This window comes from Falco naumanni, chromosome 5 (assembly GCF_017639655.2).
Source record: "Falco naumanni isolate bFalNau1 chromosome 5, bFalNau1.pat, whole genome shotgun sequence".
Taxonomy (NCBI): Eukaryota; Metazoa; Chordata; class Aves; order Falconiformes; family Falconidae; genus Falco; species Falco naumanni.
This window is the reverse complement of record NC_054058.1, coordinates 14,155,823-14,183,344: the sequence shown is the minus strand read 5'-3', so window position 1 is coordinate 14,183,344 and position 27,522 is coordinate 14,155,823. Positions and strand designations below refer to the sequence as shown.

The 27,522-nt window shown below is 37.8% G+C and overlaps 2 protein-coding genes across 3 annotated transcripts in view; one reads left to right on the top strand and one right to left on the bottom strand.

The window, feature by feature from the left end:
- Positions 1 to 6,750, bottom strand: part of SMC1B (structural maintenance of chromosomes 1B) — a 36,026-nt gene extending 29,276 nt beyond the window's left edge. For both annotated transcript variants that reach the window (XM_040596148.1, XM_040596149.1), the window contains exons 1-6: positions 6,627 to 6,750; positions 4,562 to 4,750; positions 3,910 to 4,022; positions 2,586 to 2,789; positions 1,959 to 2,197; positions 1,247 to 1,505 (exon numbers count right to left, since the gene is read on the bottom strand). In XM_040596148.1, coding sequence (XP_040452082.1) covers positions 1,247 to 1,505; positions 1,959 to 2,197; positions 2,586 to 2,789; positions 3,910 to 4,022; positions 4,562 to 4,750; positions 6,627 to 6,735 — 1,113 coding nt within the window. In that variant the 5' untranslated portion in view covers positions 6,736 to 6,750. The remainder of the gene's footprint in view (positions 1 to 1,246; positions 1,506 to 1,958; positions 2,198 to 2,585; positions 2,790 to 3,909; positions 4,023 to 4,561; positions 4,751 to 6,626) is intronic.
- A 274-nt stretch (positions 6,751 to 7,024) lies between these two features.
- RIBC2 (RIB43A domain with coiled-coils 2) lies at positions 7,025 to 22,831 on the top strand. The gene is made up of 7 exons (XM_040595671.1): positions 7,025 to 7,233; positions 11,079 to 11,160; positions 12,677 to 13,021; positions 13,692 to 13,810; positions 19,792 to 20,019; positions 21,578 to 21,744; positions 22,686 to 22,831. Exons 1-7 carry the CDS (start codon positions 7,117 to 7,119, stop codon positions 22,765 to 22,767), a joined length of 1,140 nt encoding a protein of 379 aa, XP_040451605.1. The 5' UTR covers positions 7,025 to 7,116; the 3' UTR covers positions 22,768 to 22,831.
- The last annotated feature ends 4,691 nt before the right edge of the window (positions 22,832 to 27,522 follow it).

Genomic DNA, 27,522 nt, shown 5'->3' with positions numbered 1-27,522 from the left:
AAAGCTTACACTTCACACTTACTGCCTACGGTCTTGTTTTAGACTTCAAATGACTTTTTTTTTCACAGAAGTTTATAAAGTTTAAGTACTTCACAATCAATCTTAAGGTTAACACTAAGACTTTGCACAGCCCAAAATTACTGTAAGTTTTAGTCTTGCTATTTAGAATTACAGCATTCCTATGTTAACATATATATACATTATTATTTTCATTTTTTTAAGGTAAACAAACATTTCAAACAATCCTGCAAAGTTACAACTAACTGACCAAATGCCTCTAAAGCGCAAAGCTGAGAGATCCACAGACTAGAACAACCCTGCAGGTTCCCCATTAATTGGTCAAAAACTATTTTAAGGAAGAGACAATGGAGAAAAGATAGCATTTTATTTTAAAAACATTTCTGTCCGTATGGTTGCAAAGGTAGCTTCTTCAAATGTGAATGCAGTGATGCAGTCCTTTCCTTCTAAGATAACTTAAAACAGCTTATAAGTGAGCTACCTCAGGTTTAGATTTTGATCCACAGTAGATGGTGTGTATACTACCAAGTCTTGTTTGCATTTTTCTTGTCATCTTGGGGTTTTTTTCTAATTGAAGACATATTTCTGTACCTCAGCTGAGAAGCCATTTCTCAGCAATTACCCTGTCACCACAAGACCCTACTGGGTGTTTGCTATCCTACTCTCCCACAATGTAGCATGTGGACTTCCACGAAGGGAAAAAACCCACAGACCAGAGAACCACCTAACCACCTATAATTAAGTGTAGCTATAATGCTAATCCACAGATGACAATGCCTGCATACAACCCTTCTAAAGCTTCCATCAAACTCTTCTCAACTTCTTGTTCACTGAAAATTTGTTGCTTTCTCTAGTAAGGGATCTTCTCACATTGTGTCAAAGATGTACTTCACACTGTAGCAGAGATTCTTACCATTTCCAATTTCACAATTCCTAAATCTTTACACAGTTTAGATTTACTTCCTGAAGTTTAGAAGTTCTGAGATCTGACTCCCTCCACCCCCTACCCCCCCAAGAGTGGGAGGAATCATGAGGGAGTCCCTCCTCATCATTTCTCTTCATCCAATGAAACAGACTCTAAATAAAAGCTACAATTTTGTTTTTGTTTGAGCTCAACAGCAAAAAGATCAGTAGAAATTACATGTCATTGGTAAAACAATGGTTTCTGTCACCACTGGGTATTTTTGGACTTCACTAGTAAACAGTACTTTTTGGCCTCCCAAGTCACCTGACTTTCTCCCAGCTCAACAGCTGCTGCTCGCTGCAGTAACTCCTCTTCAACTTTCTTCTCAAATGCTGTCCATGCTTTCTCAATAACATTCAATTCTATCTCTAGTTCTTTTATGTTCTGCTTTTCCTTATCACAGGATTTCTCCTTGTCCCTTAGGGATTTTTTAGACATTTCTACTTTCTTGATTTGGTAGGAAGTGTTTTCCTTTGCTTTTACACAGAGGGATCGCTGCTCAATCAGTGATGCTTCCAGAGTCCTAAAAAAAACAAACCAACAACAAAAACCAAACCCATACAAACCAACAACCATACAACACATCCAAAACAACTAAACCACACCAAAAAAAAAGAAACAACCACCAAACCCCCTCTCAACCACACATGAAAATAATCAGTGGTCAACTGCAAGGTTACATACCCACAGGTGATTTTTTTTTTTAGTATCTACTGAAAATAGAAATTCAAAAAGTGAAGCATAAAAATTAATAGCAAACACTCATTTATATAATGAAGTTATTGACAACCCGGGCATAGTGGTAGAAGTGAAATCAGCGTCTAAATATTACTTTAGTAACTGCTACAAACTGACTTCCATAGCACTAGGATATCACCCAACCGCTTTAACAGGAAACACATGCTTGACAAGGAATTCCCAGCACAGACTGTGCTTTAACACAACAACTATGAGAGAATCCGATTGGAAAACATACTTAATTTGTCTTTCCATGTGCTGTTGGTCTCTGTTTAGTGCACCGAGAACACTTTTTTTGGCTCTAAATGCGTCCTCTGCTGCAGAAAGTTGCTCTTTCTTTGTACTAGCCTCCATATTCTTCTCATCCAAATTTTTTTTCAGAAAAGCAATGTTTTTTTCATTGTGATAAAGCCGGAAAAGCTGCATGTGTATCCTTTCTTCTTCCAGTTCCTTGATAAGCATCTGGTAATGTTCTGCCTACCAACATTACAAAATTTATTTATGGTTTATAAAAAGGATTTTTAATCATTAGCCATCTAATTTCACATCTAAAGCGATATAAGATGACGTACCTGTAGCCATAATTCCAGTAATGTGCACTAACCATAAAACTCCAACATGTAAGTCAACACTTCATTAATTACACTGGCAAATTTACACTTTCACTTATTTAGATTTTATTATAGGTATCCTCTATATATAATTTTAAATTATACTGTTTTTATATAGTACACCATCCTGGAAAAAAAATATTAGATTAAAACCAACAGAAGTTGGTGGTTTTTTAAGAAAATCTGTACTTAAGTTCATAAAAGATGTAAGATCTGAGATCTTAACATGCAAAAAAGGAATAGCCTTGAGTTACCTCCTCTTTCTCTATCTTTGCTTGTTTGCGTTCTGCTGCAACACTTTTTTTCTTGTTATAATTAAACTGTGCATCTTCTTCTGCTTGCTGCATTTTTTTCTTCTTTCTTTCATAGTCTTCAGCATATTCCCATGAATTACTGATTTGTTCAAAAAATTGAGTTCTCTCCTTTGGCTTCTTCAGTGCAATTGATTCTACTGTTCCCTAAAAAAAAAAATAAAAAAGAAAAAATGGCAAATACAAAGCAGCACTGTAGATCATTATGTTGCCCATCAAATTTCTTTTAAGAATATATAGTACAGATTTCTCTCTGGATATATTTATGATTAACAGAACTGGATGGAAATACTTTTAGATTCAAACCCAAGGAAAAGTTTAGTACCAAAAGCAGTATCACCTACCCACCTCACCTAATTAAATCACTAAGTTTTAGAATGTCAGATATGGTCTATGAAAAACACCTTCAAACTTAACCAACAGGCACAAATCAGTGAGCAGTATCAGAATGACAAAGTTAAATCATTTAGCCTCTTTAGAGGAACTGAAATTGATTGTCAATGAAAAATAAACTAACACCCCCGCCCCCCCAGCATTTCAAAAGCAAACCAGCTGAAATCACTGTTATGGAAGATTACTTAACTCCTACAGTTTTTGTCCATGTATTAGCTGCTCAGATCTTCATGATCTGAAGGAGTCGCTATTTTCAGTAAAGCGTAGCGAATAAGCTTTGTGGGATTTATTTTATCTGTACAGTAGACAAATGCCCACATCATAGACACTATTATCACAACAAAACTCCATCTATAAGGTTTCCATAACAGGGAAAAATCAGTTCCTCCTTGGGAAATTTTCCTCAACAACTGCAAGGAAGATAATCCTGTGAAATACATTAATCATAAAAATATGGCATTTCTGACCTGTATCGTTAAATACTTGTGAACCAATAACCCACTAGGATTTTCAATCTCTCAAGCTTAACGTAAAATCCAGTTAAAAATTTCACACATCTTGACCAATAGAAGTGTTTTAAGATTAAATTATCTGTTCCTATTTATAACACACTAAACGTGTTTTCTTATACACGCTGAATAATACAAGTACTTAATTTCTCCCATTTTAGCTTCTTTCTTACTAGTACTCTCATGTACACACAAACTCCATTATTTCCATTCTGTAGTCTAATCCTTGGTTGAGGTCTGGAAAAAATGTATTGGCTTGAAATTAGCTAAGGATGGCCTCTTCTCTGTTAAATAAATAACTATGTAGTCCTATGAAATAATCTCAGAAGCTTTTATCTTCCTTACAAAATACCTTAAATGCTTACCTGAAAAATAAGAAAATTCCTAGCTTTGACAAGTATGCCTACTTTTTCAAGCTCAGCTATGTAAGTAGATCGGCTGACAGACTTATCATTGAAAAAAAAATCAGAACAACTACCTAAAGGAGGAAAGAAAAAAAATTACTACAAAATGGCTATGCACAAAATCCATAGGAAAAGGGCTAAACTCATGGAACAATTTAACTGAACAATTTCTTCAAAGAAGAAAAGGTATTTCAACTACTCCCTTAGTCACTTCAATAATTTCATTTTTCTGTATGAAAATTCTAATTGCATACTTCCAAAAAAGGTATTGATAAATGCTTAAGCGCTTGTGCCTGCAGCAAGGTGTCAGACCTCATTTTCTAGAGCCTAAACCATCTACATATTCCAAGTGAATAAGATCAAAGTATGGAACAAAGAACATTTATTAACTACTTGCTTAATTTTTTAACTTTGCCCCAGCATGTTTTTTCACTTATAACACTTGGTTATCAAAATACCACTGAAGGACTTGAAGTATTGCAATACTAATGGGCTTAATCCACGCAAATATGAAAGAATATTAGGTGTCTGAAAAACAAAGTTGGATATTCTCCGTCTCCATTTCTTATACATCAGAAAACAGGAAGTACACCCAACAGAATCCACTACCTACCACGGATAACTCTTGAAAATGCTTTTTCCTCCCCATCTTCTTCACAATATACCATCTTCACACTAGCTGTAGAAGAAACTGGTTTTCCAACATGTGCTCCATGAATAAGATCTCGAACACTTTTAACTCGCAAATTAGAGGTCTTTTCACACATCACAAAACTAACAGCATCCATTATATTAGATTTTCCTTTAAAAAAGTTTTTAAAAAAACTTTGACATGGCAGAAAGGAGGCATTTGATTAACAATTAACTAAAAAACATATACATAAATGCAAAAGTCTTTATTAATTCTATTTCTAATTCTGTATTTCATTAAAGAAAAAATATTGCACATAATAAATAAGTAAATTTCTAAGATGTAACACACTGGCAGCAGATAATAGGCTTGTAATAAATATCATCACAAAACTGATTTGTTATTTGTTCAGCCTTGTTGGAACAAATTTTTCTTACATAGGCATCTCTAGAGGCCATTACTTAAACTGAGCAAGCATCATACTCCTTATTTGGTAGTTTTCTTCATATAATGCAGTCAAGAAGACTTGCTGCATAAGCATTCTATTGCTGAACCAGAATTTTTCCACTATAACTCCAGTGTTCTAAAGAACACGACTACTCTCCCAGATCCATTCACCACAGCAAGAGTTCTCAGATCATACTCCCTCAGACAAAAATTCTCTTAATTGAATCCTTTTTGGTTTTCCCCTTTAGTCTTGAGCATTACTGTTGGGTTTGTTGTTTTGTTTTTTTTTCTCCTGTCTTCAACCTTGCTACTTCTGCTGTATGTTGACTTATTCTCCAAAATAGCATAAAAGGAAGAATACTAGGGGGGAATAGACAAATGAAATATTAGAGATTAGAATAGTCAAAATTTTCTCCCTAGAGTAACCTATACAATGTATACAGGTGTAACTGGAAAATTACCTGGAAAAAGTATGTATAATTTTGAGGCTTTCCAATACATACAACGGGGATTAGGGATAAAGTGACAAGAATACAAAAATAGTGCTAAATAATTGTTACTTACACTCAGAGATCTCACTCCAATTAGATAAGTCAAGAAGCAACATGATCTAAGAAGTCTAAATCATAAGCTAAATCATTAACAGACTGGGGAAACTAAGACCAAATGCCAAGTCCATCTTTGCAACCTTGACCTCCCATCATATCATACTGTGGCAAATAGAAGGTAAAATCCCATTTGTTCAATGGGGCTTTCAGAAGAAGTGAATTAGATTTTAAGAAGTTCCAGCACCCACAGGATAACAATGTGGGGTCACATCTACAAACCAAGACTCTTGTGGGCTAAAACCACAAAGCAGCTACCATCCTGCAAAGCTACTCTTTCCCAAACACGCTTACTCATGCAACAGAGACCACAGACTCAAATCAAGAAGCAGTTTTCAAGCCACAGTATTAAAGTAAAACCACCTTTATGTGATTATTGTAAGCTGAATTGCAAACCAGAGCAGCAAAGGCAAGGAGTGTTGTTTGCAAACCACTCATTCTACAAGAGCTGGAAAAAGAAGACAACTAAAAATGGAAATTCTTTCCACCACTGTACCTCTGTCCTTCCATGCTTGAAAAATCTGTACTTTCAGTTAAAGAGCAAGAGCGGATCAGGCCTCCAAAACTTTACTTGTGCTGCTGCACCCTCAGGTGCATATGAAGAAATTTTAAGCAGGCCTGTGTGAGTTTTTACTTCCCCCACTCCCCCCCATGCACTGCAATGCTATTCCTCCATAGGCAAACCTCCACAGATGGACGTTTAACTTCTGGAATGGATGAGCTCTTAAGAACCTTTGGTTTCAGTGAAATTGCTGGCTTGGTTTTCCTTGCTGCTTGTATAACACCAGAAAGTACAACATCCTCACCTGTCTGGCACAGCCATGTTGACCCTACCTCCTGGGCCTGCACTGCTGCCATTTCTTCCCTAGCAGGCCTGTAGCCTTCACAGAACAGGCAAAGACCCCAAAACTGAAACATCAGTCCTGATAACTACAGTGGAGAAACAGAGCCACCAGCTGCCCAGTGACCCCCCCTCCCTCTCCCCAGCCTGCTACCTGATCCGTTGGGCCCGATGATACAGCTGAACCTCATGAAGGGGCCGATAACCTGTTGCCCCCGCCATGACTTGAAATTCTGTATCACCAGCAGCTTCAGGTAACCCATCCCTGCAGGAGAGGCCGTTGGCTCATGCACTCCCCCACCCGATTTAAATAGCCGAAGGGCGTATGTCGCCGGTTTGCCGCCCACAGGCGAGAGCTGCGCGGCCCCGGCCTCTCTCCCCTCAGCGGGCGACAGGCGGCGCTGCCCACGGCACGCCCTCAGCGGCCGCCCGCCTCGCGCCTGCCGCCACGTTGGGCGACAAAGGCGCGAGCGCAGAGGGGGCGGGGCGAGCGGCGAAGGGGCGGGGCGAGCGGCGAAGGGGCGGGGCTCCCGTTCCCATCGCGACCCGGTGCGTTGTTCTCCTGGCGGGCGGCTCTCTTCGGCCGCGCTTCGCTCCGGGCCGCCGCGCGCGCAGCCCCCGCGGCCGGTTGCCCTCTCGGCGCCATGAGCGGGCTGGGGCTGCAGCGAGACCTGCAGGAGGCGGCCGCCCTGGAGCGGCGGCGGCAGCGGGAGCTGCAGCGGCAGAGCCGCATCTTCAACGCGCGGGTCCGGACCATAGGGGTGAGGGCACAGCCCCCACCCGGGGCGTGGCGCAGCGGGGCGGGGTGGTGCCGTTCCCCCGCCCGGTGCGTTCTGAGGGGACCCTAAAGCGGGGACAAGCACTAGGGCAGGCCGGAGTGGGCAGCCGTGCCGGCGCGGACGGCTGAGGGGGGCGAGCCCCCTCAGCGCCTCGGCGGTGGCAGCGGGCGCGGCCGGTGCCTGCGGGTGGGAAGCGGGGAGAAAACGCCTTGTGGCATCTGCCAGAACAGAAGCTGCAGAAGGCTGAGGTGCTTTTAAAAAGTTGCTGGTGGTAAGCGAGTTGATACTCTCTAGGCCTCGTCAAGTTACTTTTGGCAGCCATTGCCAGGTGTGTGAGAGAGCCTGAGGTGGCCTGTGTTCGCTGCTGTAGGGTTCAAGGGCGTGATTTCCTGAACAGGACAAAAAGATAAAGCCCTATCTTGACACCCTTAACTTTTGTGGAAGTGGATGTAATATGCTTTACTTTGGGCTAAGCCAGAAGCATGCAAAGTCGGCTCATGCAACATGGCGTAAAAATTCCAGTGTTTCTTACCTTGCTGCTGCTAACTTCCCTCATCTGCTTGAATCTCACTAGACAGCAGGATTGGCCCTGTGAGAGGCTTATTGCTGAAAGGGACCCTGTATTTGGGGCCTATTTTGCATCAGGCAAAATAGGAGAGATCCATTAGGCCATTATTTATGGAATTAATTGATGTGTTTGATCTTTCTTGGAGTGGGGGTCTGAATGTGAGCACCTTTCAGTCTGTGAAGGCCTATGGGGATGATAGCTTCATTCTGGTGGGCTTTCTCTAGAGCCATCTATGCTGTTTGCACCCTGAATGTCAGGAAATTATGTTTTATTTTATAACAATTTAAAATTTGGATGTAGTAGTTCATTTAATCATCCTGTAATGTTTCCAAAGGCCCACATTAAGATTCTGTGTGTGTGCATGGAGGGAAGAGTACTGTAAGGTGAAGTAAGTTTAAATTATTGTAAAGTATTTTGAGTGCTCAGTGCTGATGCATATATCACATGTTAAGTGCTGCAGCATTAACTAGCACAGAACCAAATTTAGAATTGGTGAAAATAATTCCTAACTGTTGACTTCATTGGACTGGTAGAACTGCAACAGGTATCAATTAGATCCACCTTGTCTTTAGTACAGAAATATATCTCAAGTCAGTGGAAAGATAATCTTCACTTTATCTCCAACAGTGCTTTGGATTTATTCTAGCTGCTCTTATGCGAGAATCACTGTAGTTGCAGACCAAAGCAGCAGCTCCCACTTAACCAACAGGACAGGTTGCCCAGCCTGATAGAGTATCCTGACATACAGTAGCCAACAATATACTTAAGTGTCACAGCATTCTCCAAACTAGCCAGCTGCAACAAGGTCTTTTACCATCACATACCGACATACTCTTCATGCTAGTCCCTCTGCTGCCTTCTCCTAGTCTTTCCTCATTCAGGATGCACACACACACTCTCTCTCTCTCTCTTTTCTCTTGCTTCTTCCTCAACTGCTCTGTCTTCATTGGCTGCCCAACCACTTAACAGAACCAGCCACAGTTGCACCTTATCTACATCAGCCAACCCGCTGCCCCTGAAGCCAGCCCACAGCTGTATGTTATCAATGTTAATTAACCCAGCTTCATTCCTCTACACTTAAGTGGAAGGAGCTAATAATAATTTTTTTTAAACAGATGTGGGATGGGTATAGTAAGATGGTTCTAATTTTTTCATCAGGAGACATGTAATTTCTCGGAAGGTGTCTTTTCTAGAGCTTTAAAAATGAAATGTAAACCATAAATTCTCAGGTAATGAAATAGGTGAGAATGAAATAGCATATCAGTGTATTTTATTGAGCAGTACTGAAGTACACCATCTGAAGGTCTTTCCCAAATACCTTCAAGAACTAACTTATCAGACAGGTTTTCACAGATCCAAGGAGAGTCCATTTTAGGAATTTTGTAAATATTTTATTATCATTCAATATTCCTTATTCATTGGCTGAACAATGACTGTTGACAGAAGGGGCTGTTCTTATGCTTTGAAGTTAGGCCAAGTCCCAAGCATTAAGAGTCAACAAATCTATATAGAGATAGACTATATGAGTATTTCCAATGTGGTTTCAGATTCTTTGCATTCTCTCTTTCTCACCAGTTCAGCTGAGTGGCTGTCTCTGACAAAATTAAAAGATAAAGGCAGTTTGACTTAAAATACCACGAACCCTTAAGCAGGGATTGAGTAGTTTAAAACAAGGAGATTATACTGAGTGGAAGGAGAATGGGAACTGAGTTTTTAATTTTTTTTTTTCCTGATTATTACCGGTTTTAATATTACTTTTACTTCTGTGTCTGTTTCCTCATTTGAGTAATGGAAAAGATATTGCTGGCTTTGCTTACAGATTTGAGCATTTATCCTCAATAAACAAAACTAATTTCCCAAAAGAGTTCAGATGAATAGTCCAAATGAAAAATTACTTTCCATTTATATGTGAACTATTATACGTAAATATAAGTAATTAGAAATTAGCTGCTTCAAACTGTTCATAGTAGGCATTCTTTACTTTAACACTTAAACCTGTAGCTTTATGTGACTCATTGGTTGTTTTAAGGAAGTATTCTTGTCAAGGGTAACCTGTTCAAATGGGAGGGAGCTGACAGCATAACTGAATTTGCACATGCAGGTCAATGCGTTGCCTTAACCTGTATTATTGCTAGAAACTACTAATGGAGTCATACTGAATTTTCTTAACAGTTTCCTATAGTGATATTGAAAGCTTTGTTTCCCAAATGAGGCCTCTAAATGGGTAGATATTTAATGGCCACAACATCACTGTCTTTGGACAGTGATACCCTGTACAATTTGTTATGGTTTCACCCTTGTTTAAGATTTACCTCTTTGTCTGTTTGGTATAGTCAGTAGTCCTCTACAGCACTAACTCTGTATTTTCAGCCGTGACCCGTTTAGGTCTTTCTGCCTTGATCTGAATAGTTTTTAGGCAAAGACTACCAAAAGAGTTTACTAGAATTATTACTGGTTTTTGTCAAATCTTTCAAAGACAGTAAGTTGACCAGTAAAAATAATAATAATGAAAAAAGACACAAAATCCAGGTTTGTGCCTATTACTTTGGCACCTTCTGTCAACGAATTTGGGACCAGATTCTTTTGCCTAAAATGAGGTGACTGCTACCATTTGATGATACACTTTAGGGTATTATACTTAGCTCAGGTAGTACTCTCCAGGGATATGAATATTCTGTACCTATCTGTCAGCTCATGGTAGATGTCTGCGTGTATCTCAGATGGCACCCAATATTGCATTTTGGCAGCTTATATGCATGGCTGTCTGTCAGATAAGACTGGAAAATTTCTGTCCATTCCCCATTATTTCTTCAACACACTTTTAGTCAACCATCTACATGTTTTTCAAATCTGAACTATTGCAACTTCCTGTCATCTTGACTGTCAGAATGCTTACCTGCTTTATAAATGGAAGCAAAACAAGAAAAAATGACAGCTGTAATGGGAAAAACATATTCTGTGCAGTGCTGCTTTAAATGTTTACATTTATAGCTCCATTTATCATGTAAATGTGGTGTTTTGTTCTGATTTGGTGTAAGAATATACCTATCAGCATTAAAACGAAGCAAACAAACTTTAATAATGCTGTTTCTGGATTTTCTTTTTGTTACCTACATTAAATAGTGATATATATGTACTCTGTTGGTAGTGGGTTTATATCTGTCTTGTACAGCTGGGAATCAATGTAGCTTGACAATGCCTGTTTTTAATCATTCAAACATAGTATCTCTTAAAAAGCTGCTTTTTTTCATTTTCATAGGTTGATAAAGATGCATTGGATGCCCAGGTCAAGGATAGGAAAATTCAGGAAGCAGCTGAAAAAGCACGAAATGAAGAACTTGGTATATTCATAGATATTATAGTATTTCTGTGAAGAGTTAAATGTAATTTACCATCTGTTTCCTGCTTTCTTTTCCCCTTCATAGGTTTCAGACTGCCATATTTATTGTTATATGGAGCCTATCTCCTTGAATCTTGCTATATAGCTCTATGTAAACCTGTCAATCAGGATATGTATATATAAGCACAATTGTAGGCTTTTCTCTAAATTCAGACATACAAATGGAATACTATGTATAGTCATGTTTATGTTCGTACATGTGCAGTGGTACAGTATGTGTTTTCCTTAGTATCTTAAGGTTTATATTGACATGATTAAACTGGTATACATTTTCTAATAGGCTGGAATTTTCAGTGGTTTCTTTAAGTACATGTTGACAAATAGCATTGTTTAGAGACCTGAAGATAACAGAAGCATTTAAAAAACCTTAATTACTTAATACTGTTCTTTTCAGAAGAGAAGTGGCAAATTTGTTTGCTTTCTTGTAGAGTAAGCCCATGTTCTGTCTGGCATTCTTCAATAGAATATATAGATTCTATTCAGTCCTCTATAGATTATTGATGCTAGAAGCATGAGCCATGTACAACAGCCATTGCTGAGTCAGAACATGTAGCTACACAAATATTTCCATCAGTGTCCCCTAACCTCAAAACCCTTTGTGGCCCTCTGTGTTTGGAATGCTTTCTTGTGGTATCATGTGAAAAGGTCCCACAGACTGAGCTCTCTGTGGGTTTCAAGAAGAGCTGGAAAGGAGCTGCCAACTTCCATGCTGTGCTTCTACGGCTGCTTGTGATTTTCCTGGCAGAATACCTGTTAGACGCTGACTCGTAGGAAACTGCCAGAAGCAATGTGTAGTCTGGCAACAGAGGAAATGATCTTTTCTTGTGGAGTATATTTAAATGGCTGAAATGGCTAGTTTTGGGTGGGGGTTTTTTGTCATTTGTTTTTCTTTAAAACTAAATCAATTACAGGATTTTGATGAAATGGGTGAGAGCTATTAAACTGTTCTGAAAGTGTTTGTACCAACTAATTATTTCACTGCTATGGTTAGGTGAATCATTGGAACTATGAAACAGCTATCTATATTCCTTTCATTGGGAGCCTGCTTTTTGTTTTTTTCTTAATAAGCAACTTAGTGTGTTTCAGTTGTAACTGTAAATTGAAAGAACTAGTATACAGTATATTTCATGTGTTACTGCAAGTTTTAATCAAATGAAACCTCGTAATTCTAGAAATGTTTATTGTCTTTGTTTCACTTGCATATATTTCATTGTAACATTAATAAATAGATACCTAAAAAACTGGGAGTATTTTATGAGTAAATGTTGCTAACATTAGGGTTAGTAATTAGCCATTGCTGGGCTGGTACTTATGGATCAAATACTCTTTCATAAGGTATAAAAATTTGAAGACTTATATTCTATTTATTCCTCTTAAAATTTTTATTTTCAGTCTTACATGTGCACTTCTGTGCCACATGCACCTCTGAGTTGTATTTTCATTGTGTTTTTCTTTAGCTAATGAAATGAAGCAAAATGACAAGATCATGTGTATATTAGAAGAAAGACAGAAAAATGATATCAGAAACATAAATAAGTCTATCACTGAATTTCAGAAGAATTTTCAGAAGCCAGAAACAAGACGTGAATTTGACCTGTCTGATCCGCAAGCCTTAAAGAAAGATAGACCTGCTCGACTTTCAGACAGTGATTCTCGATGTACTGTATCTGGCTTGCAGAAGTTTATGGGTGAAGACTTAAACTATGATCAGAGGATGAAATTTCAAAAGGAGCAGATGAGAGTGTGGTTGCTTCAGCAACAGAGAGACTGGAAGAATGCATTAGCTGATCAAAAATTTGCAGGTACCAAGAGAAGATAGTAAGGTTCTAATCTGCTTGCTTGGCAATTCTGATAGGTTGTGTCGTTTTGACATAGCAATATTTTAATGTATTCGGTATTTAACTCTTAGAACTACTGCAGCAGTTTTTACTTTACAAGCTCTGATGTATTCGGTATCTCACTGAAGAAATCTGTATTTAATAACTTGATGATTGTAACATCACCTAGGTTTCATTTCTGGTTCATGCCTCAAATGAGGTATTGGAGCATGCTGAAAAAACATTGGTGTTTTGCATGCTAGATGGTATGTTTACTTCATCAGACCAAATTGTCCAGACCAAATCTTTACTGTTCTGGACCATCCAGACCATCAGACCTAATCTTTACTGTTCTAGAGCAGAAAAAAAATAATACTGATTTTTCTAGTGTGGCATAAAGTATTTTTTTCTTCAGTACTTAACACTTTTCCATTTTAACTTTGACTGTTAAGACAAGATAGGTTACATAATAAACTAATTTAATGAGTTGTCTGAAATCCCGGGAGGGAAAGCTTCAGTGGTAGGATTTGGAAATAGTTACGTAAGTCAGCCTACTGTATCTGTAGCTCCTCTCTGTCTCTCTCTTATAGTGGCTTACTCATATGACGCATTATGTCCATGAATATTGACTAAATTTCATTTTAATATAATTTAGATGATCTTTATGACAAGAATAGGATTGAACTTGACCAAAAGACTATGGAGCAACAACGAAAAGAAGAAGAAAACAGACGTGCTGTCTGTGTAGCTACTAAAGATTTCAATAGAACCCAGGTAAATTAATATTGGGTTGGTTTGTTTTTAAAAAAAAGGGGAAACACAAAAGGAAAATAAGATGTGCAGAAGTACGATGAGTAATGGAGATTCTCACAGAAGTCTCTTAGCAGCTAACTTCCAAGGTTGTTTCAGTAACTGGAAGATAGAATTTATTCACTTTCTCCCCTCCAAGGATCTAGCTATCCTCTGTCTGGTTACCTTCTGCCAAAATTCTTCCTCCTGGTTCTCACCTTGCTGACTGGCAGGACAGCAACAAATCCCTAATTTCTCAGGGACTTGTAGTCTGTAAACCAGGGTACACCAAAAGCCTTCCATGCTTCATTCGGGTTTTGTATCAGTTCTTGGATAATCTTAGCTGTGTCTGCCTGCTTTTATTTTTGCTTGTATAGAAACATTACTGCCAGTAGCTTTTTGTCTTTATTCCCCACAACTACTGTTTTTGGCATGTTGGCTGCGTCTTTGCTATTTCTGTACTTGTCTCTTGGTTGTTTATCAAGGATGCTTTGGAACCTATAGAAACATGTCATGAACTTTTCTCTGTCTGTCTTAGTACCATTATCTGTCATGCTCCAGTTTTTTATTTTATTGCACAATTTTTTTTTTCCACTCAGCTTGTATATACAGCTCAAAGGGCTACACAGATGCTATTTGTTTGGTTAAAGTGTATTTAGTGTGACTTAGCTTTAAATTTCTCTAGTCACACAGAAATAAGTCACATTAAAATTACCTACATCAAGTAGGCTGTCTTTTGGCTTGAGTGTATAAGTGTGCAAGTCTTAGTGTAAGTGTTGCTTGAGCCTTTCAGGGCACATTTGGCATATGATTTTGTTTATAGATAGCCCAAGGTAATTTAAAAGGCTTTTGCTGCTTGAAGTCATGGCTGCTGAACAGTAACAGTATTTTATATGAATAGCTGCAATAGTACCTTAAGTGGCTGGTGCGTTCAGGCTAGCAGTAGTATCCCAAATAATTGTCATACCAGTTGATTCCATGTAAAAATTCCTGAATTTGTGACAGGGTTTGATGATGGGGTGGGAGGCTTGCGTGTGATGTGGTTTGTAATATTTGGGCATATACATTTTACGTGACTGGTGTGCGTATTAAATATACTAAAAAGTCCTGCCATAAGGCCATGATAATGGAGGCTTGGGCAACAGTCTCCTGTTAGCTCTTACTGTTCGTATTGCTGTGTTGTATAGATTGGAGTGACAGCTTGCAGCTGCGTGTCTGCCCGCCCCCCCCCCCCCCCCCCCCCCCCCCCCATTCCCCCTCCCAAGGTAGTTAGTTGTTTACTTTCATTTTGGGTTTATTTGTGACTGTGATACTGTTTTTAGCTTTTCTTTTGCTGAATGGTTGGGAAAAGCTCTTCTCTTTTCCTAAAATAATGTGCTGGTACAGTTGCTGCTTTTCTTTATTAAACATGCAAGCCACAGGTTTCAGGTTGCCAGGCCTTTCAGTGATGTTGTCCTTAAGTGAAAGCTATGTTACAGAGGGATTTTCTATACAGCTTTTTCCCAAGAGTGAAAACTAGGGCATTCAGCCTGAGAATAAACTTCAGAGAAGAAATCTCTGTATCTGACCTCAAATCTGTTGAACAGGAGTCTCCAGCAGTTTCAGCAGGGTAGCTGGATTGAAGGCCTTAAGCTCTTGAGGGGTGCAGTCTCACACTACATTTTGCTCTAGACACATCTGCTCTACCTGTTGGTGGCTGCCAGAAGAGAAACTCCTGTTTCCTGTTCCCTGAGTTTCATTACTTTTTTCTGCCATGTCTCTTGCAGTTGATGTCATGATCGTGAAGCTGCAGGATGTGTTAGATCATTTCTCAAATCCGAAATAAAATCAACTAGTCTGGAATGAATGACTGCTGCACCTGACTGGGAGGAGCAAATGCACAGTCTGACATGGCCATAAAGAGAGAAAGCAAACCTACCCTTTCTAAGGCAATCCTCATTTACTGTAATTTAGATGAAGTATAATACAAGAATACATCTTCAGAGAGGAAGAAAATTCCTAGAATTAGGCTTTGGTTCAATCATTGTCTCCATGGCCATCATCTATAGTCCTTATGGTAGCCAGTATATTTAGGAGATGTAAAGAAGAAAATAATTTTTAAAAAACTAAAACACGGAAACACAAACAAAAGAACCTCTTCCCTAAGTATGAGTTAATCAGGAACACCAGTATTGCTTTTGTCCTTGGTATAAGAGAAGACTTCTGCTAGCTTAAACTGTCAGTTATTCCTGCTGAAATAATTTATACATCATATTTATACATAGTATAAGCATTTTAGTTTGGCAAGCAACACAACAGAAATGAAGGCTTCCCAGAGTCCTGCCTAAAATATCTATTTTTCACTTATTTTGATGCGATTGTGATTACACAGCAGAATCCTACTGTTGCAGAAAGAGGTTCCTCACTAAGGAAAACACCACTTGGGAATGTTCAGTTCAGCAGTACAGTGATAGGCGTACCAATTGTGTTCTTGAAATCAGAAAGATGTGTATAGCACAGGACTTGAATCCTTTCCAAGACACTTTGTAGGTAATGCTAAGAAAGTGAGTTGATGTCATTACAGAGGATCTCTGACTTAATGACCTCATATTTATAGACTTGTTAACAATATTACAGACCTTATGTCCTTAGAGTTTATTGCTGGGCCTACCACAACAGCTTGATAGTTTTCCCCATAATACTGTTACTATGAGTATTTGATGGCATTATTCTGGTTCCTTATTCATGCAACTTTATGCTGTTACTGACACATTCAGAGCCAGCAGCCACATTAGTGAAACAGTTTTTCAGGCTTTGAGTAAATTACATATTTGCATTAACTGTGGAGCCTTTTTTTCACCTGACACGAGATATCTGAGTGCCTAAACATAGAAGAACGGTAACTTTTTCATTCTTTGAAGTGTGTTGTGCAAACATCTTTTATTACTTACATCCTATTCTTGATATTCAATGTCCAGGATCGTCAGTATTTAGCACTACATTTTCAGGCATGAGGAAACAGTACTCATACTGATTTTTAACAGACCTCGCTTAGCAGAAGTTCCTAGCTTGAATGTGCTGGATGTGCAGTTCTCTACTATGAGATAAGTATCTGTACAATACAGACAAAGGAATTGTGTTTACTATACAGGTTAATAATACTCTTTCACAAGTTCCAAAGACCCTGGATAGGTCACTTCAGTCATTTGTGAGCTTTGTGACTTAGTGATAAGGACTTCAGAAGTTGTGCATTCCTTTAGTCCTGTGATGGTGGCAGTTAGTTCCTCACACACTTGAGACTTCTAAGCTTGTGAAATCTTGGCCTCATTAATGCTTCTATGTACATTTCTTCTTTTGCTTCATGACTTGAATTAACAGTGAAAGGAAGCATTTAGCAGTAGGGAAGACATAATTTGCATCACAGATCAAAATAAATGAAGGAGCATGTATTTGTGCATCTGTTTTTTCTTCCATGCAGATATAAATTGATGAATTATATTTTATTAGGGATTTGACTTGATAGGTTAAATCCAATGCATTTTCTGAGTTTAAAATCTTTCTTTTGCAGTGTCATTAATCATTGCACAGTAGTGGTACATGCATGGCTGTGCATAGAGCTGGGAGTTTCCTCCAGTAAGATTTCCAGGCAGCTCAGAAATTTTAGGCTCTCCCTCCTAACTGAGAAGGTTAGGGTTACAATGTCTGAGTACCTTTTTTTGGATCTATTTCTAGATGACAGTGGATTGACATTAATAAAGGGATCTAAATAAAAATTACACATTTTAAGCTTCAAGGCAGTAGTTATGTGAGGTCCATCCAAAATTACTTTGTTAAATGTGATTTACTCTGGAGCACTTTCAGAACTAAAAACAATTGCTTGATTCATAGTATTAATAAGCTAAACTGTGTACCCAGATATTCTTGTTCAGTGTCCCCAAAATATGGGATGATTGAAAGTCATTGGGGTTTTTGTTTTCTTTTTTTTTTGCATGGAAATTGTAATGTGGTTCCTGTCAAGTTGTTACTGACTTTTCTGGAGGGAAAAAAAAAAACCACCACAAACTTGAGGGAAACACATTTTGAATTAAAAAAAAATTCCTTTAAGCTTCTGGTAAAAATTGTATTCACTGATTTCAGTGAGAGGAAAAAGTGGCCTGTAATTCTTTATTTAGTTATTATTGCATGTTATGATGGCAGAAGCAGTAATTACTAGATCTGAAGCTGAAGTTTTGCCACTTGAAATTTGATCTGCTTGATCTTTTCTATTTGTCTAAAAGTAGACATCTCTTTTCTTGCTCTAGAGTAGAGTGTACATTCCTATAGGATAGCTGGTATTTTTAAATATGAGGCTTTCTGCATCATCTAATTTGAATTGCATCTTAGTTAATTTATAAATCTAAAAAATAAAAGAATTTATCTTTTATTCATTTGTTTGCACATCAAATATTTTTGTTACTTTAATGGAAAGCACAAGGCTGTTATCAGCCATGGAATTTATTAATCTAGGATAGTATTATTTGTTATTTCGTTCAGACCCTGACAGGTGGTTGTGCATATTTGCTTAGAACAAATAAAAGTCATTCTTTGACAGTGTCCAGGCCTGATGCTTGGGAGAACTGCTGTCACCCAGGCTCAAAGTCCATAACTACAAATGTAGAGCCAAACTCAGGTTAGCAGTTTCCTTTAAGGGTGGCATAGATCACTGTGCTTGCTGAGTGAGAATTGTTCTCCATAGCATTTACAAAGGAACAGGTTACCACACGTATGCCTAGGTAGTTCTGTCATTCTCAGTTGTTCATATGTTCTAGCTACTCTGCCTACTATTTTTCAACTTCACCTTTTTTGCCACAGAAGACTATTTGACCTGCTGTGACTTTCTTGATGCATAATCCTCCATTTTTCATTTGTCCTCATCCACTTTCTAAATTGTCTGTGTGCCAACCAGCAAACTACTAATTGGTAAGAAAAGTACACAACTGTTCTACTTAACTCATAAAGTGAATATTCTCAAGCCAGCAGTTTTTGAACAGAGTATGAGCCAATATTGGATGAACTGGAGAAACAGATATCCATTGATCTGTTGCAGTCAAGATAGATGTGTAAAGCTACATACATGAGAGACAGGTCTGGCAACCTGTGCTCTTTGTGCCCCGGCAAGAAGGAAGTTAACCTGTCACCTCTCCCTGTGGAAGCCAGCACTGTGCATTGTTCCAGATGGTTTAGTTTACATGTTACAAAAGAACGAGACGGGATTAAAAACGGATGATGCATAGCATTATCATTCTACCTCTAATTAGTCTAATTTTTCTTTGGAAGGCAATTAAAGTAAAATAATAATTGCTTTCTCAAGTTTTGTAAGGGGAAAACTTCCTCTGAATAGGAGACTACAACCTTATAGTGGACTAGGAACAGTGATTTCCATAAAGAATGCATATTATGACTTCGAATACTACAAATATGTTCACATCCTATGACTCAAGTTAGTATTTTTTATCAGCAAAGGGAACAGATTCCAGGCTGCATCTTCAGGCTTAACATAGGCATCTCCTTTCTATTTTGTTTTGAGTGCTTAATCATGCTCTCCATGCTCTCTATTACGTAATCTATATCAAGGCTAGTGATTCAAGATTGTAAATTTTTATCATAAATTTCTTCCATATTGTGCTTGGTTTCCAAATACCAACTGGTGTTTGCTTGTGGATAAATGTGAAATTGTTTTTTATTTCATTCTGGCTTTTCTTATGAAGCAAAATTATTTTTTCCCCAAATTATTTGCTGTATGTGGTATAACAACATTAAAGAAATGTATACTATTAGATTTTTGATCGTAGCCAATAGGATCATGATCATAGTATTTGTATGTGATGCTGTTGACAACTGTATACAAGGTGGAAAGAAACCTGTTATGATGTATTAATTTTGTTGCATCCCTTAGTTAATACTTTCTCACGGAAAAAATATCAGTTCTCTTCTTTCACTGAATTTAGGCTGCTGAACTAGCTGAGAAAAAGAAGTTGGAAAAGCATCAAAAAATGAAAGATGACATGGATGAAATTTCCAGCCTCCTTCAAGGAAATTTACTTTCTGAAAACCCTGAACAAGCAGTCAGTTCCTTTGGTAGACATCGTGTGATCACAGATCGATGGAAGGGAATGAATCAGGATCAGCTGATGGCAATCCGTTACTCTCAACAGCAACAAGTTCTGGAGAAACTGGTATTTAAGCTGACACATGTATTCTGTGTTTCTGGTTGTAATAGAATTGTAGACAGTGTTTGTAGAAGAAACTATTGTTTGCCCTGCACATCCCATTATAAAACTGTGTTTTCCATTGATCTGAATTTTACCAGAAATTTAATCAATCAAACTTAACACAGTGTCTCAGCTGGGAAATGTCATGGAGCAGGAGTGAGCTGGAGCCCTGGAGCTGGGCTGGGAGGAAGGTTGCTTGTGAAGGCCAGGGCCAGGGCACCTGGGGGATCTTGGGGCATGGTCCATGGTGGCCTACTGGGGGAGCAAGGTCCTGCGCAGCCCAAGACCCAGACTTCATCATGCAGTTTAGGACCTGAGATTGATTGCACAAGCTGCCTGCGAGGGATGAGCAGGAGTTGACTGCTCCATAGGGGAAGAAGAAAGAGCCAGGAACTGAGGGTGAAAGCAGGGCCGGCTAGAGCAGTGTTCTGATGCTCAAGGGTACCTGAGCAAGACAAATAGAGCAGGTCCAGTGATCCTGCTCATGCATATTTCATAGTCTTAAAAGCTCATGAACGTAACGGAATTTCCTTTCTACCACACAAGCCATGCTCTGGGATAGGATTACAAAAGAAAATAGAAAAATGAAATATTGCTAATAATTGCTACTCTAAAGGTCTATGAAAGCAGACAGTCAAAATGAAGAAATTTACCCTTCCTGTGCAGTCATGAGTGTACAGGCCTAGGTATCGTGAAGTAGGAAGCTACTTTCCTCATTCAGTGCAGAGGCTGAATTCATAATGGCTAATGAATAGCCGTTCAATTATTTTTTTTTAATCCATCCAATACTGTATGCTACACTATGTCTTATCCAGTGGTGTTATTAAAGCTGAAGATAGAGTTGTCATTTTACTGGCTCTCCTATGACCCTAAAGTGAACCCATTCAAGTAGTTAAGCTGGCAGAAAATGAACCCCACCAAGAAAAGCGAGGGGTTTTGCAGGCCTGGTTTCTTGAATCAGTTCGGTGTGATGTCAGGCAAGAAGTAAGGAAGTGATAGTATAACAGAGACAGAGTTAAAAACAATTTGGGTCTACTTATCTGGTGTTGGCGGGTCAGTTATTACTCTGAGTTAGCTGTATTATAAGCCATACTGATGTCTACTAACTTCTGACCTCAAGAAGTTACAACTTTTACTAATGAGAACTTAAAAAAAAAATAATCCCAAACCCTGATGTTTTATCTTGCTGCTCTGGGTTTTTAGAAAGAGTTAGTATATCAGAGAGAAATAGTAATCTACTGAATAACTTACTTCTGCCAGGTGGCAGATCCTAATTTTCTTACCTTGTGCAGAGGTGGGAGTCTTGCTCCTTGGAAAAGTATAGCTTTCTCATCTGTGATATCTTATGCCTAATGCATGGGCTCCTACCTAGTTTGGAAGCGCTTTTTCTCCCTATTTCAGATGCTACCCCTAGTGATCACTAAAGGCAAGCAAGTTTGTTTGGATTGATTTGCCAGACTTTATATATACTGTTTCATCTTTGAATAAAGAGAAAATGAAGCATTTTTTTTCACTCCTGTAGAGAGTCAAAGAGGAAGAACACCGAAGAGATGCTGAATGGGACAGGCAAAGTACACAGGCTGCAAGGGCACAGTTAGTTTTAGAGCGGCATCAACAACGACAGGAGCGGGAACGCCGCCAAGCTTTAGATAACGTAAATGCAAAGCTGTCTCAGGAGCAGAAAGCAAGGTAAGCACCAAAAGAGTTTTCTTCTTTTCAAGTCAAACTCTTTAACATTAACACAATAGGTTGACTTTCAAAGAGCTTTTATACTTGTATAAAAGTTACTTCTTTTAATACACGTTTATACTTCTAAAAAAATAAACAATCCGGCTTAAGTGTGTTCTTCAGTACTATTTAAACAGTCTTCAAAGAGTAGGTTATGATTGTTACTAGTAGCTGGAGTTCTTCAAAGTGTTCTACTGACAACAGATGTTTTATGTAGATAGCAGAGAATAAATACAATTAACTATGCAGAAAATGATACTATCAAGTGTAGAACAGTACATGTTTCTTTAATTTACCTTAGTTTTCTGAAACAAAAAAGGATGATTATCAGTAGAACTTCCTGTTTCTGATAGCTCAGGGTTAAGCTAATGGCACAAATGGAGCTTTTCCGTTATGTATGACAAAACTAGATGATTCTTTAGCTAACCCCTAGACGTGTCTTGGTGGAGAGGTGGAGGTGTCTGCTCTGGGAAAGGAGGAAGATAATATGTGAAGGAAAAAAAGAAGTCAAACCAAGTGATTTAGTGTTCGGTTCTTCCAGGGTTTTTTTTCTCCTTTTTTTTTCTCGTCATGTATGCATACATACATTTTTCAAAAGAACTTCCAGTACCTGATGCTTTCCTATCATGAAGGCAAAAATTTGGGATTGTATTAATTTAGGTTTTCACTGTGAGATTTTTGGAAGGTTATTTTTGGATTAAAAAATCACGTTTGCTATATTGAGATGTGGCAGTTTTGGAGAAAAAGATCTAGTTATATTAAATTCAGTTTCTAATAATTGTGAATTTTATTATCAGTTATGAGTGTTTATGCATTACATCTTCTTTAGGTTTCTCAGGTTAGTTCTGTATTATAATGAGAAAACATTTACTAACTGCATCTTTTTTTTTATTTATTGCTAGGAACATTTATCTTAAAGAAGAAGCATATTCGAATTTTCCAACAGGACAGTATTATGCACAGTTTAATACAACCAGCCGATGACATTCTGGATAAATTAACTTGAAGTATACAGAAGTATGTAGGCATATTAAAATTTTTAATTGAGCAATCCTGTATTTTATCATTTTTATTCATTCTCTACCCTGTTCAAACAGTGCACTCAAACTAAAGGATGGTCTGCTAGGCCACACCTGTTCAAAGAGGAAAGCACTGTAGTAATTCTTAAACTTGATTGTTTTTCTAAAAAGTACTAGTAGATTTAGTAGTAGGTTGTTTGATTATTGTGTCTCAGACTTAACTGTAATATTTACTTCATTTGTGCCTTTAGAAATCAGTTTCTGGAAGGGAATCACAATTTAAAATATGTTGTTGCTTTCTTTATACAATTTGGTCAGAGGGGAATGCTGTCTGATGTAAATCACAAGTGGTGCACACTTAGCAGATTCTGTGGGAGAGAAGAAAGATGACCCAGGCAGAAATTTGTTTGTTTGTTTGTTTGTAGTTTGTTTTTGTTTGGTGGTTCTGGTTGTGGGGGTTTTTTGGGGGGTGTTGGCTTTGTTTTTAAAGGTAAAAAAGAGCAGCCAGACACAAAAGCAAGCAAAGAGGAAGAAATGGACAAATTGATTCAGAAATACTGCTTTTATTTCCTGAATAGTAGGAATAGGAAGAGTAGATTTCAGTAGTTACAGAGGTGATTATAATTTGAGGCATGACACAGAAATGGATATGTGTTATAACAAGTGGGGGAAAGTAGGGGAGAAAGTATTCCTACATATACAGTCACCATTAGAAATAACAGTAAATTTAAGGGCAGTGTGCCTTTAAAGGAGAATGTGGGGAGAGTTTACAAATCTGACGGGGGTGTGTGTGTGTAAGAAATAAGCATGCATTAAACAAAATCAAGGAGAAAAATCTCAGCATGTGCAGGGTAATTCAGGGAAACAGTTCGCTTCCTGTCTTTTACAGTTACAGAATTGACTTAGCAATGGAAGAGCTAGTCAATGATATTTGGAAAATGGGCAAGTGAAAGACATGGGAAGAAAATACGAGAAGCAATGTAAGAAACTGGCTGCACCAGACAAATGGATGATGGAGGTGATTAGAAAATGAAATTCAAAAGGGAAATAGTTGACATACAGAGGACTGAAAAAAGGGTTAGAAGGCTTAATGATTTAAAAAAGGAAGAAAGAATGAGAGATGAGTGGCTCAGCTCCAAGACCTCTAAGATTGTGAACCCGCAATAAAAATAAAGAAGCTGATTATGAGAACAGATCTTGAAGTGTGTGTAGCTTGCCAGAATCTGGGATGTAAACTTGGCATAAAAACATCCTGATGATACTAGCATGGACTCTGCAGATTTTTCTTTGTATCAGGGTAAGTGATAGCTTGGAATTCTGGTGAAACAGGGTGAAGATGACTATGCCAAGCTAAGTAGGCAAGGTGCTCAAAGAAACCAAGGTTGAGGTATGAGTTATTCTCATCTTTGTGAAAATAATGAAGAATGCATGGTTCTCAAGATAGATATTAGGAGGATTTTGGGATTTTTGAAGGAAGCATTCTTTGAAAGGGAACTCTTTTCAAACAGGTCTGTCTGCTCAGGTGAAATAGGGGCTCTGAGAGATCAAGCTGATATGACTAACTACCATTTTGAACCAGGTAGTAACAACAGGAGTTTGGAAAAGACCATCATGGTAATCCCTCTAGATGGAGAGGAGGAAGAAAATCAAGAGAATATAAAAATGGGTAAAGAAGTGTCCTGGGACAGGATAACCCATAGCAAGAAGATATGTTCCAACTGGGACTAATTGTAATATAGATAGAAACTAGTTAGAAAAGCATTGTGGCTGGAATACAGGAACTGAAGACTGTGCTTTTCGGAAAACTTGGAAGATAAAGCTGAGAGAGGCTCACACTTGCACCGTTAATGACAAGTCAGACTACAACGAAGTAAGAAGGAATGGTATTCAAGAGATTCTAATACAATAGCATTTGGAGATCTGATTTCTCAGACTGGGATTCACACATGGCTGGATGTCTTTGTAGTGTTAGCAAATGCTGTATGAAATTGACAATCCCAGGAGCATAGATACTTGTCTTAGATTAATTGTTGATATTTTATACCAACTTTTTGATTTTGCACTGAAACAAGCCATGTTTGCAGTAGGCATATTTCAACTGAGTAGGTGATAATAAGGGGTTGAGGTGCAGGAAGTTCTCAAACCTGTATGGCTCTATAATAAAATGTGGACTGGTATCTTCAGCTTTTGAAATGTCACTTTTAACTTTTACTGCTGAATATTGAAATAAGTATACAAGATATATTAAAAGAGCATTAATTGATTGTAGGTGCTGTTTGAAAATATTTGTTAGTTTCCATTACTGAGATCATCTTTCCTTTGTGATATTTGTAGATATTTCTAGTAATGGGGAAAAAAATAAGTTCTTGAATGGATAAACTACATTTTACTAGGATTTCCTGGCTTTTCTGCTGCGAGGGCAAAGTTAAGTTTTATTTGCAGCTATTAATGAAATGTTATTAGTATTTTCTTATTATCTAATGTTGCTTTAGCAATGCTAATAAACAAATAAAAGCACTTAATGAAGGAAGCCAGGTCAGTTCTGATTTTCCTGCTGTAACTGTAGTGTTCTTTTATTTGCTTCTCATATACCTCCACATTTATTTCCTGAGAATACTGTTTGTTCCCAGCCCTGTAATACAATAAAACCGTATTTCAGATTCCTGAAGCAACAAACTATTCTTTATGAATTAGGGAGAAATTTAATGTTAAGTCCATTCCAGCAAATTCTGTTTGATTTCTGTCATACCATGTTGCAATTATTAATGGAGTGAAATGCCTTTCAGATGACAGCATATGGAACCAGGAGAAATTGAATATATAGCAGACATTCTACTCCATTAAAGGCTGATGATGTACTGGGAGTATGAGGAGTACTTCAGCTGATGATTTAAGTAGGATAGATCCTGCTTTTTGGAAACAGTTTTATCTAAATATGAATTTATTTAAAGGTTGGTTTAGCTATTTTTTAGTTAACTTCATTAGAATAGATTATAGCTATTCTTCTGTAAGTTTCTGTTGTTACAGTCTGTGCCTATTTTTTGCATGAATCTTTGAATACTTTTTTAGGACTTTAGTGTAGTCTTTGTAGGTTTAAGTACTTCTTCAAATATACTGTCCTTTTCTAAATATATTACAAGAGTTATTAAATTGGACTGCATTGCACAGCCAGATACCTTACTGATTGTCTGTACTAACTGTATTTTATGCAGTCTGCTTCAGAAAAATATTCCTTACTGCAGTTTGAATCCATAGTTCTTGACTACCAGCCAGGAGAATTGATCAAAATATATAGAGGAGACCAGTCATGAAAAGTGAGTGCCATATGAATATATATTTGTCCGAGGTCTAGAGAAATATGCAGTAGTTACTTTACTCTCTCTGCATCAGTGATGTATTTGCACAAGTGTTTGCCAGTCGGGAGAGGAGGACATTACTGATAGAATTTTTCTTGCTGTTGATGCTCAAACTTAGAAATGTAGTGCTGCTTAGCAAAATTATAGTGAACTCTGACCTTGAGAAATATAATTCCTGTGGCTTGTTATTAGTAACCCTGATTCTTCACAGAAGAAACCACAAAAATCCTGTATGTAGAAGAAACCACAGAAAATAAATAGCAGCCACTAGACGTCATAGTAGAAATTGCACAATTGCAGTTAACAGCAAAAAATACTCATGCTAAGCTCCAAAAACTAATAGCCCTCTTCTTTCAATCCTTAGAAAGGATGGATAAGCGTAAGTAATTATTTTGTAATTATGTGATGTAATTATGCCTTTTTGCAATAATAGAGTGGAAATATTGAGGATCCAGATATACCATCATCACACCAACTTGAAACAAAACAGTACTCAAGTATGTGTTCTGGCTTTCTTAACAGGATATTTACTGTTACAGTGGTGGTGTTTGAAATATGTTAAAAAAGAAAAGAGTACTGTAAGTACTAGCTATCTATTTATGACACAGCATTTAGAGACGGAAATTAGTTTTCATCTATATTCATTAAGTGCTAAATCTAGGTTCGGGATAACCAAAATTGCAGTGGCTTGATTTTTTTGGCCTACCACTATATATATGAGCATGTTATGTGTAAGTGTAGATGCATATACATGCCCGTAAATGAAAGTGCAATTTTCAAAGCCATCTGTTTAGCTCCTGCTGACTTAAAAAAAAAAAAAAAAATAATAAAAGACTGGGCTTCCGGAAGGATGGCCAGCAACAGAGTTCATTCCGACAGAGATCTTAAGCTTTTTTCTACAAAGAAAATGCTTTTCATTGAAAGCTTAAATGACTGAAGAAAGAAGTTCTGCTAATGCTAGCCAAGTGTTACACAGCTGGTGTAGAGCTGGGAAATGGCTTATGTCTTTGATGAACTGCATTAAGGCACAGTCTAAAGGCTCTTAGCTTTTCTGTTATTGAAACCTTTGTAGAATGTATAACAGTTCTTAAAAACTAAGAGGATTACTCATGTATTGTTCAAACAGGTGCTCTCTGGTGGTGTGTACCTGTGTAGTTTTGAAAGGTATATAATATGTGAAAACTTAACCCATGAGTGGAACCAAAATTTTATCCAGTATTTCTCCCTGTTGTTTTTTGTTTTGTTCTGCCCCCCTCCCCAATGTAGGTATATTTTATATAAACAAAGAAGAGACTACATTACTAGAACCCCACTTGTTAGATTGTCCCTATAAAATGATGGAAGAAAACATGAAGGGTTAAAGA

Excerpts from the sequence above, each read along its gene's own strand:
- RIBC2 (XM_040595671.1), top strand. The coding sequence starts at position 7,117 with ATGAGCGGGCTGGGGCTGCAGCGAGACCTGCAGGAGGCGGCCGCCCTG. Across the intron at positions 13,022-13,691 it reads AGCTGATCAAAAATTTGCAG|ATGATCTTTATGACAAGAAT; the intron begins GTACCAAGAGAA and ends AATATAATTTAG. Across the intron at positions 21,745-22,685 it reads TCTCAGGAGCAGAAAGCAAG|GAACATTTATCTTAAAGAAG; the intron begins GTAAGCACCAAA and ends ATTTATTGCTAG.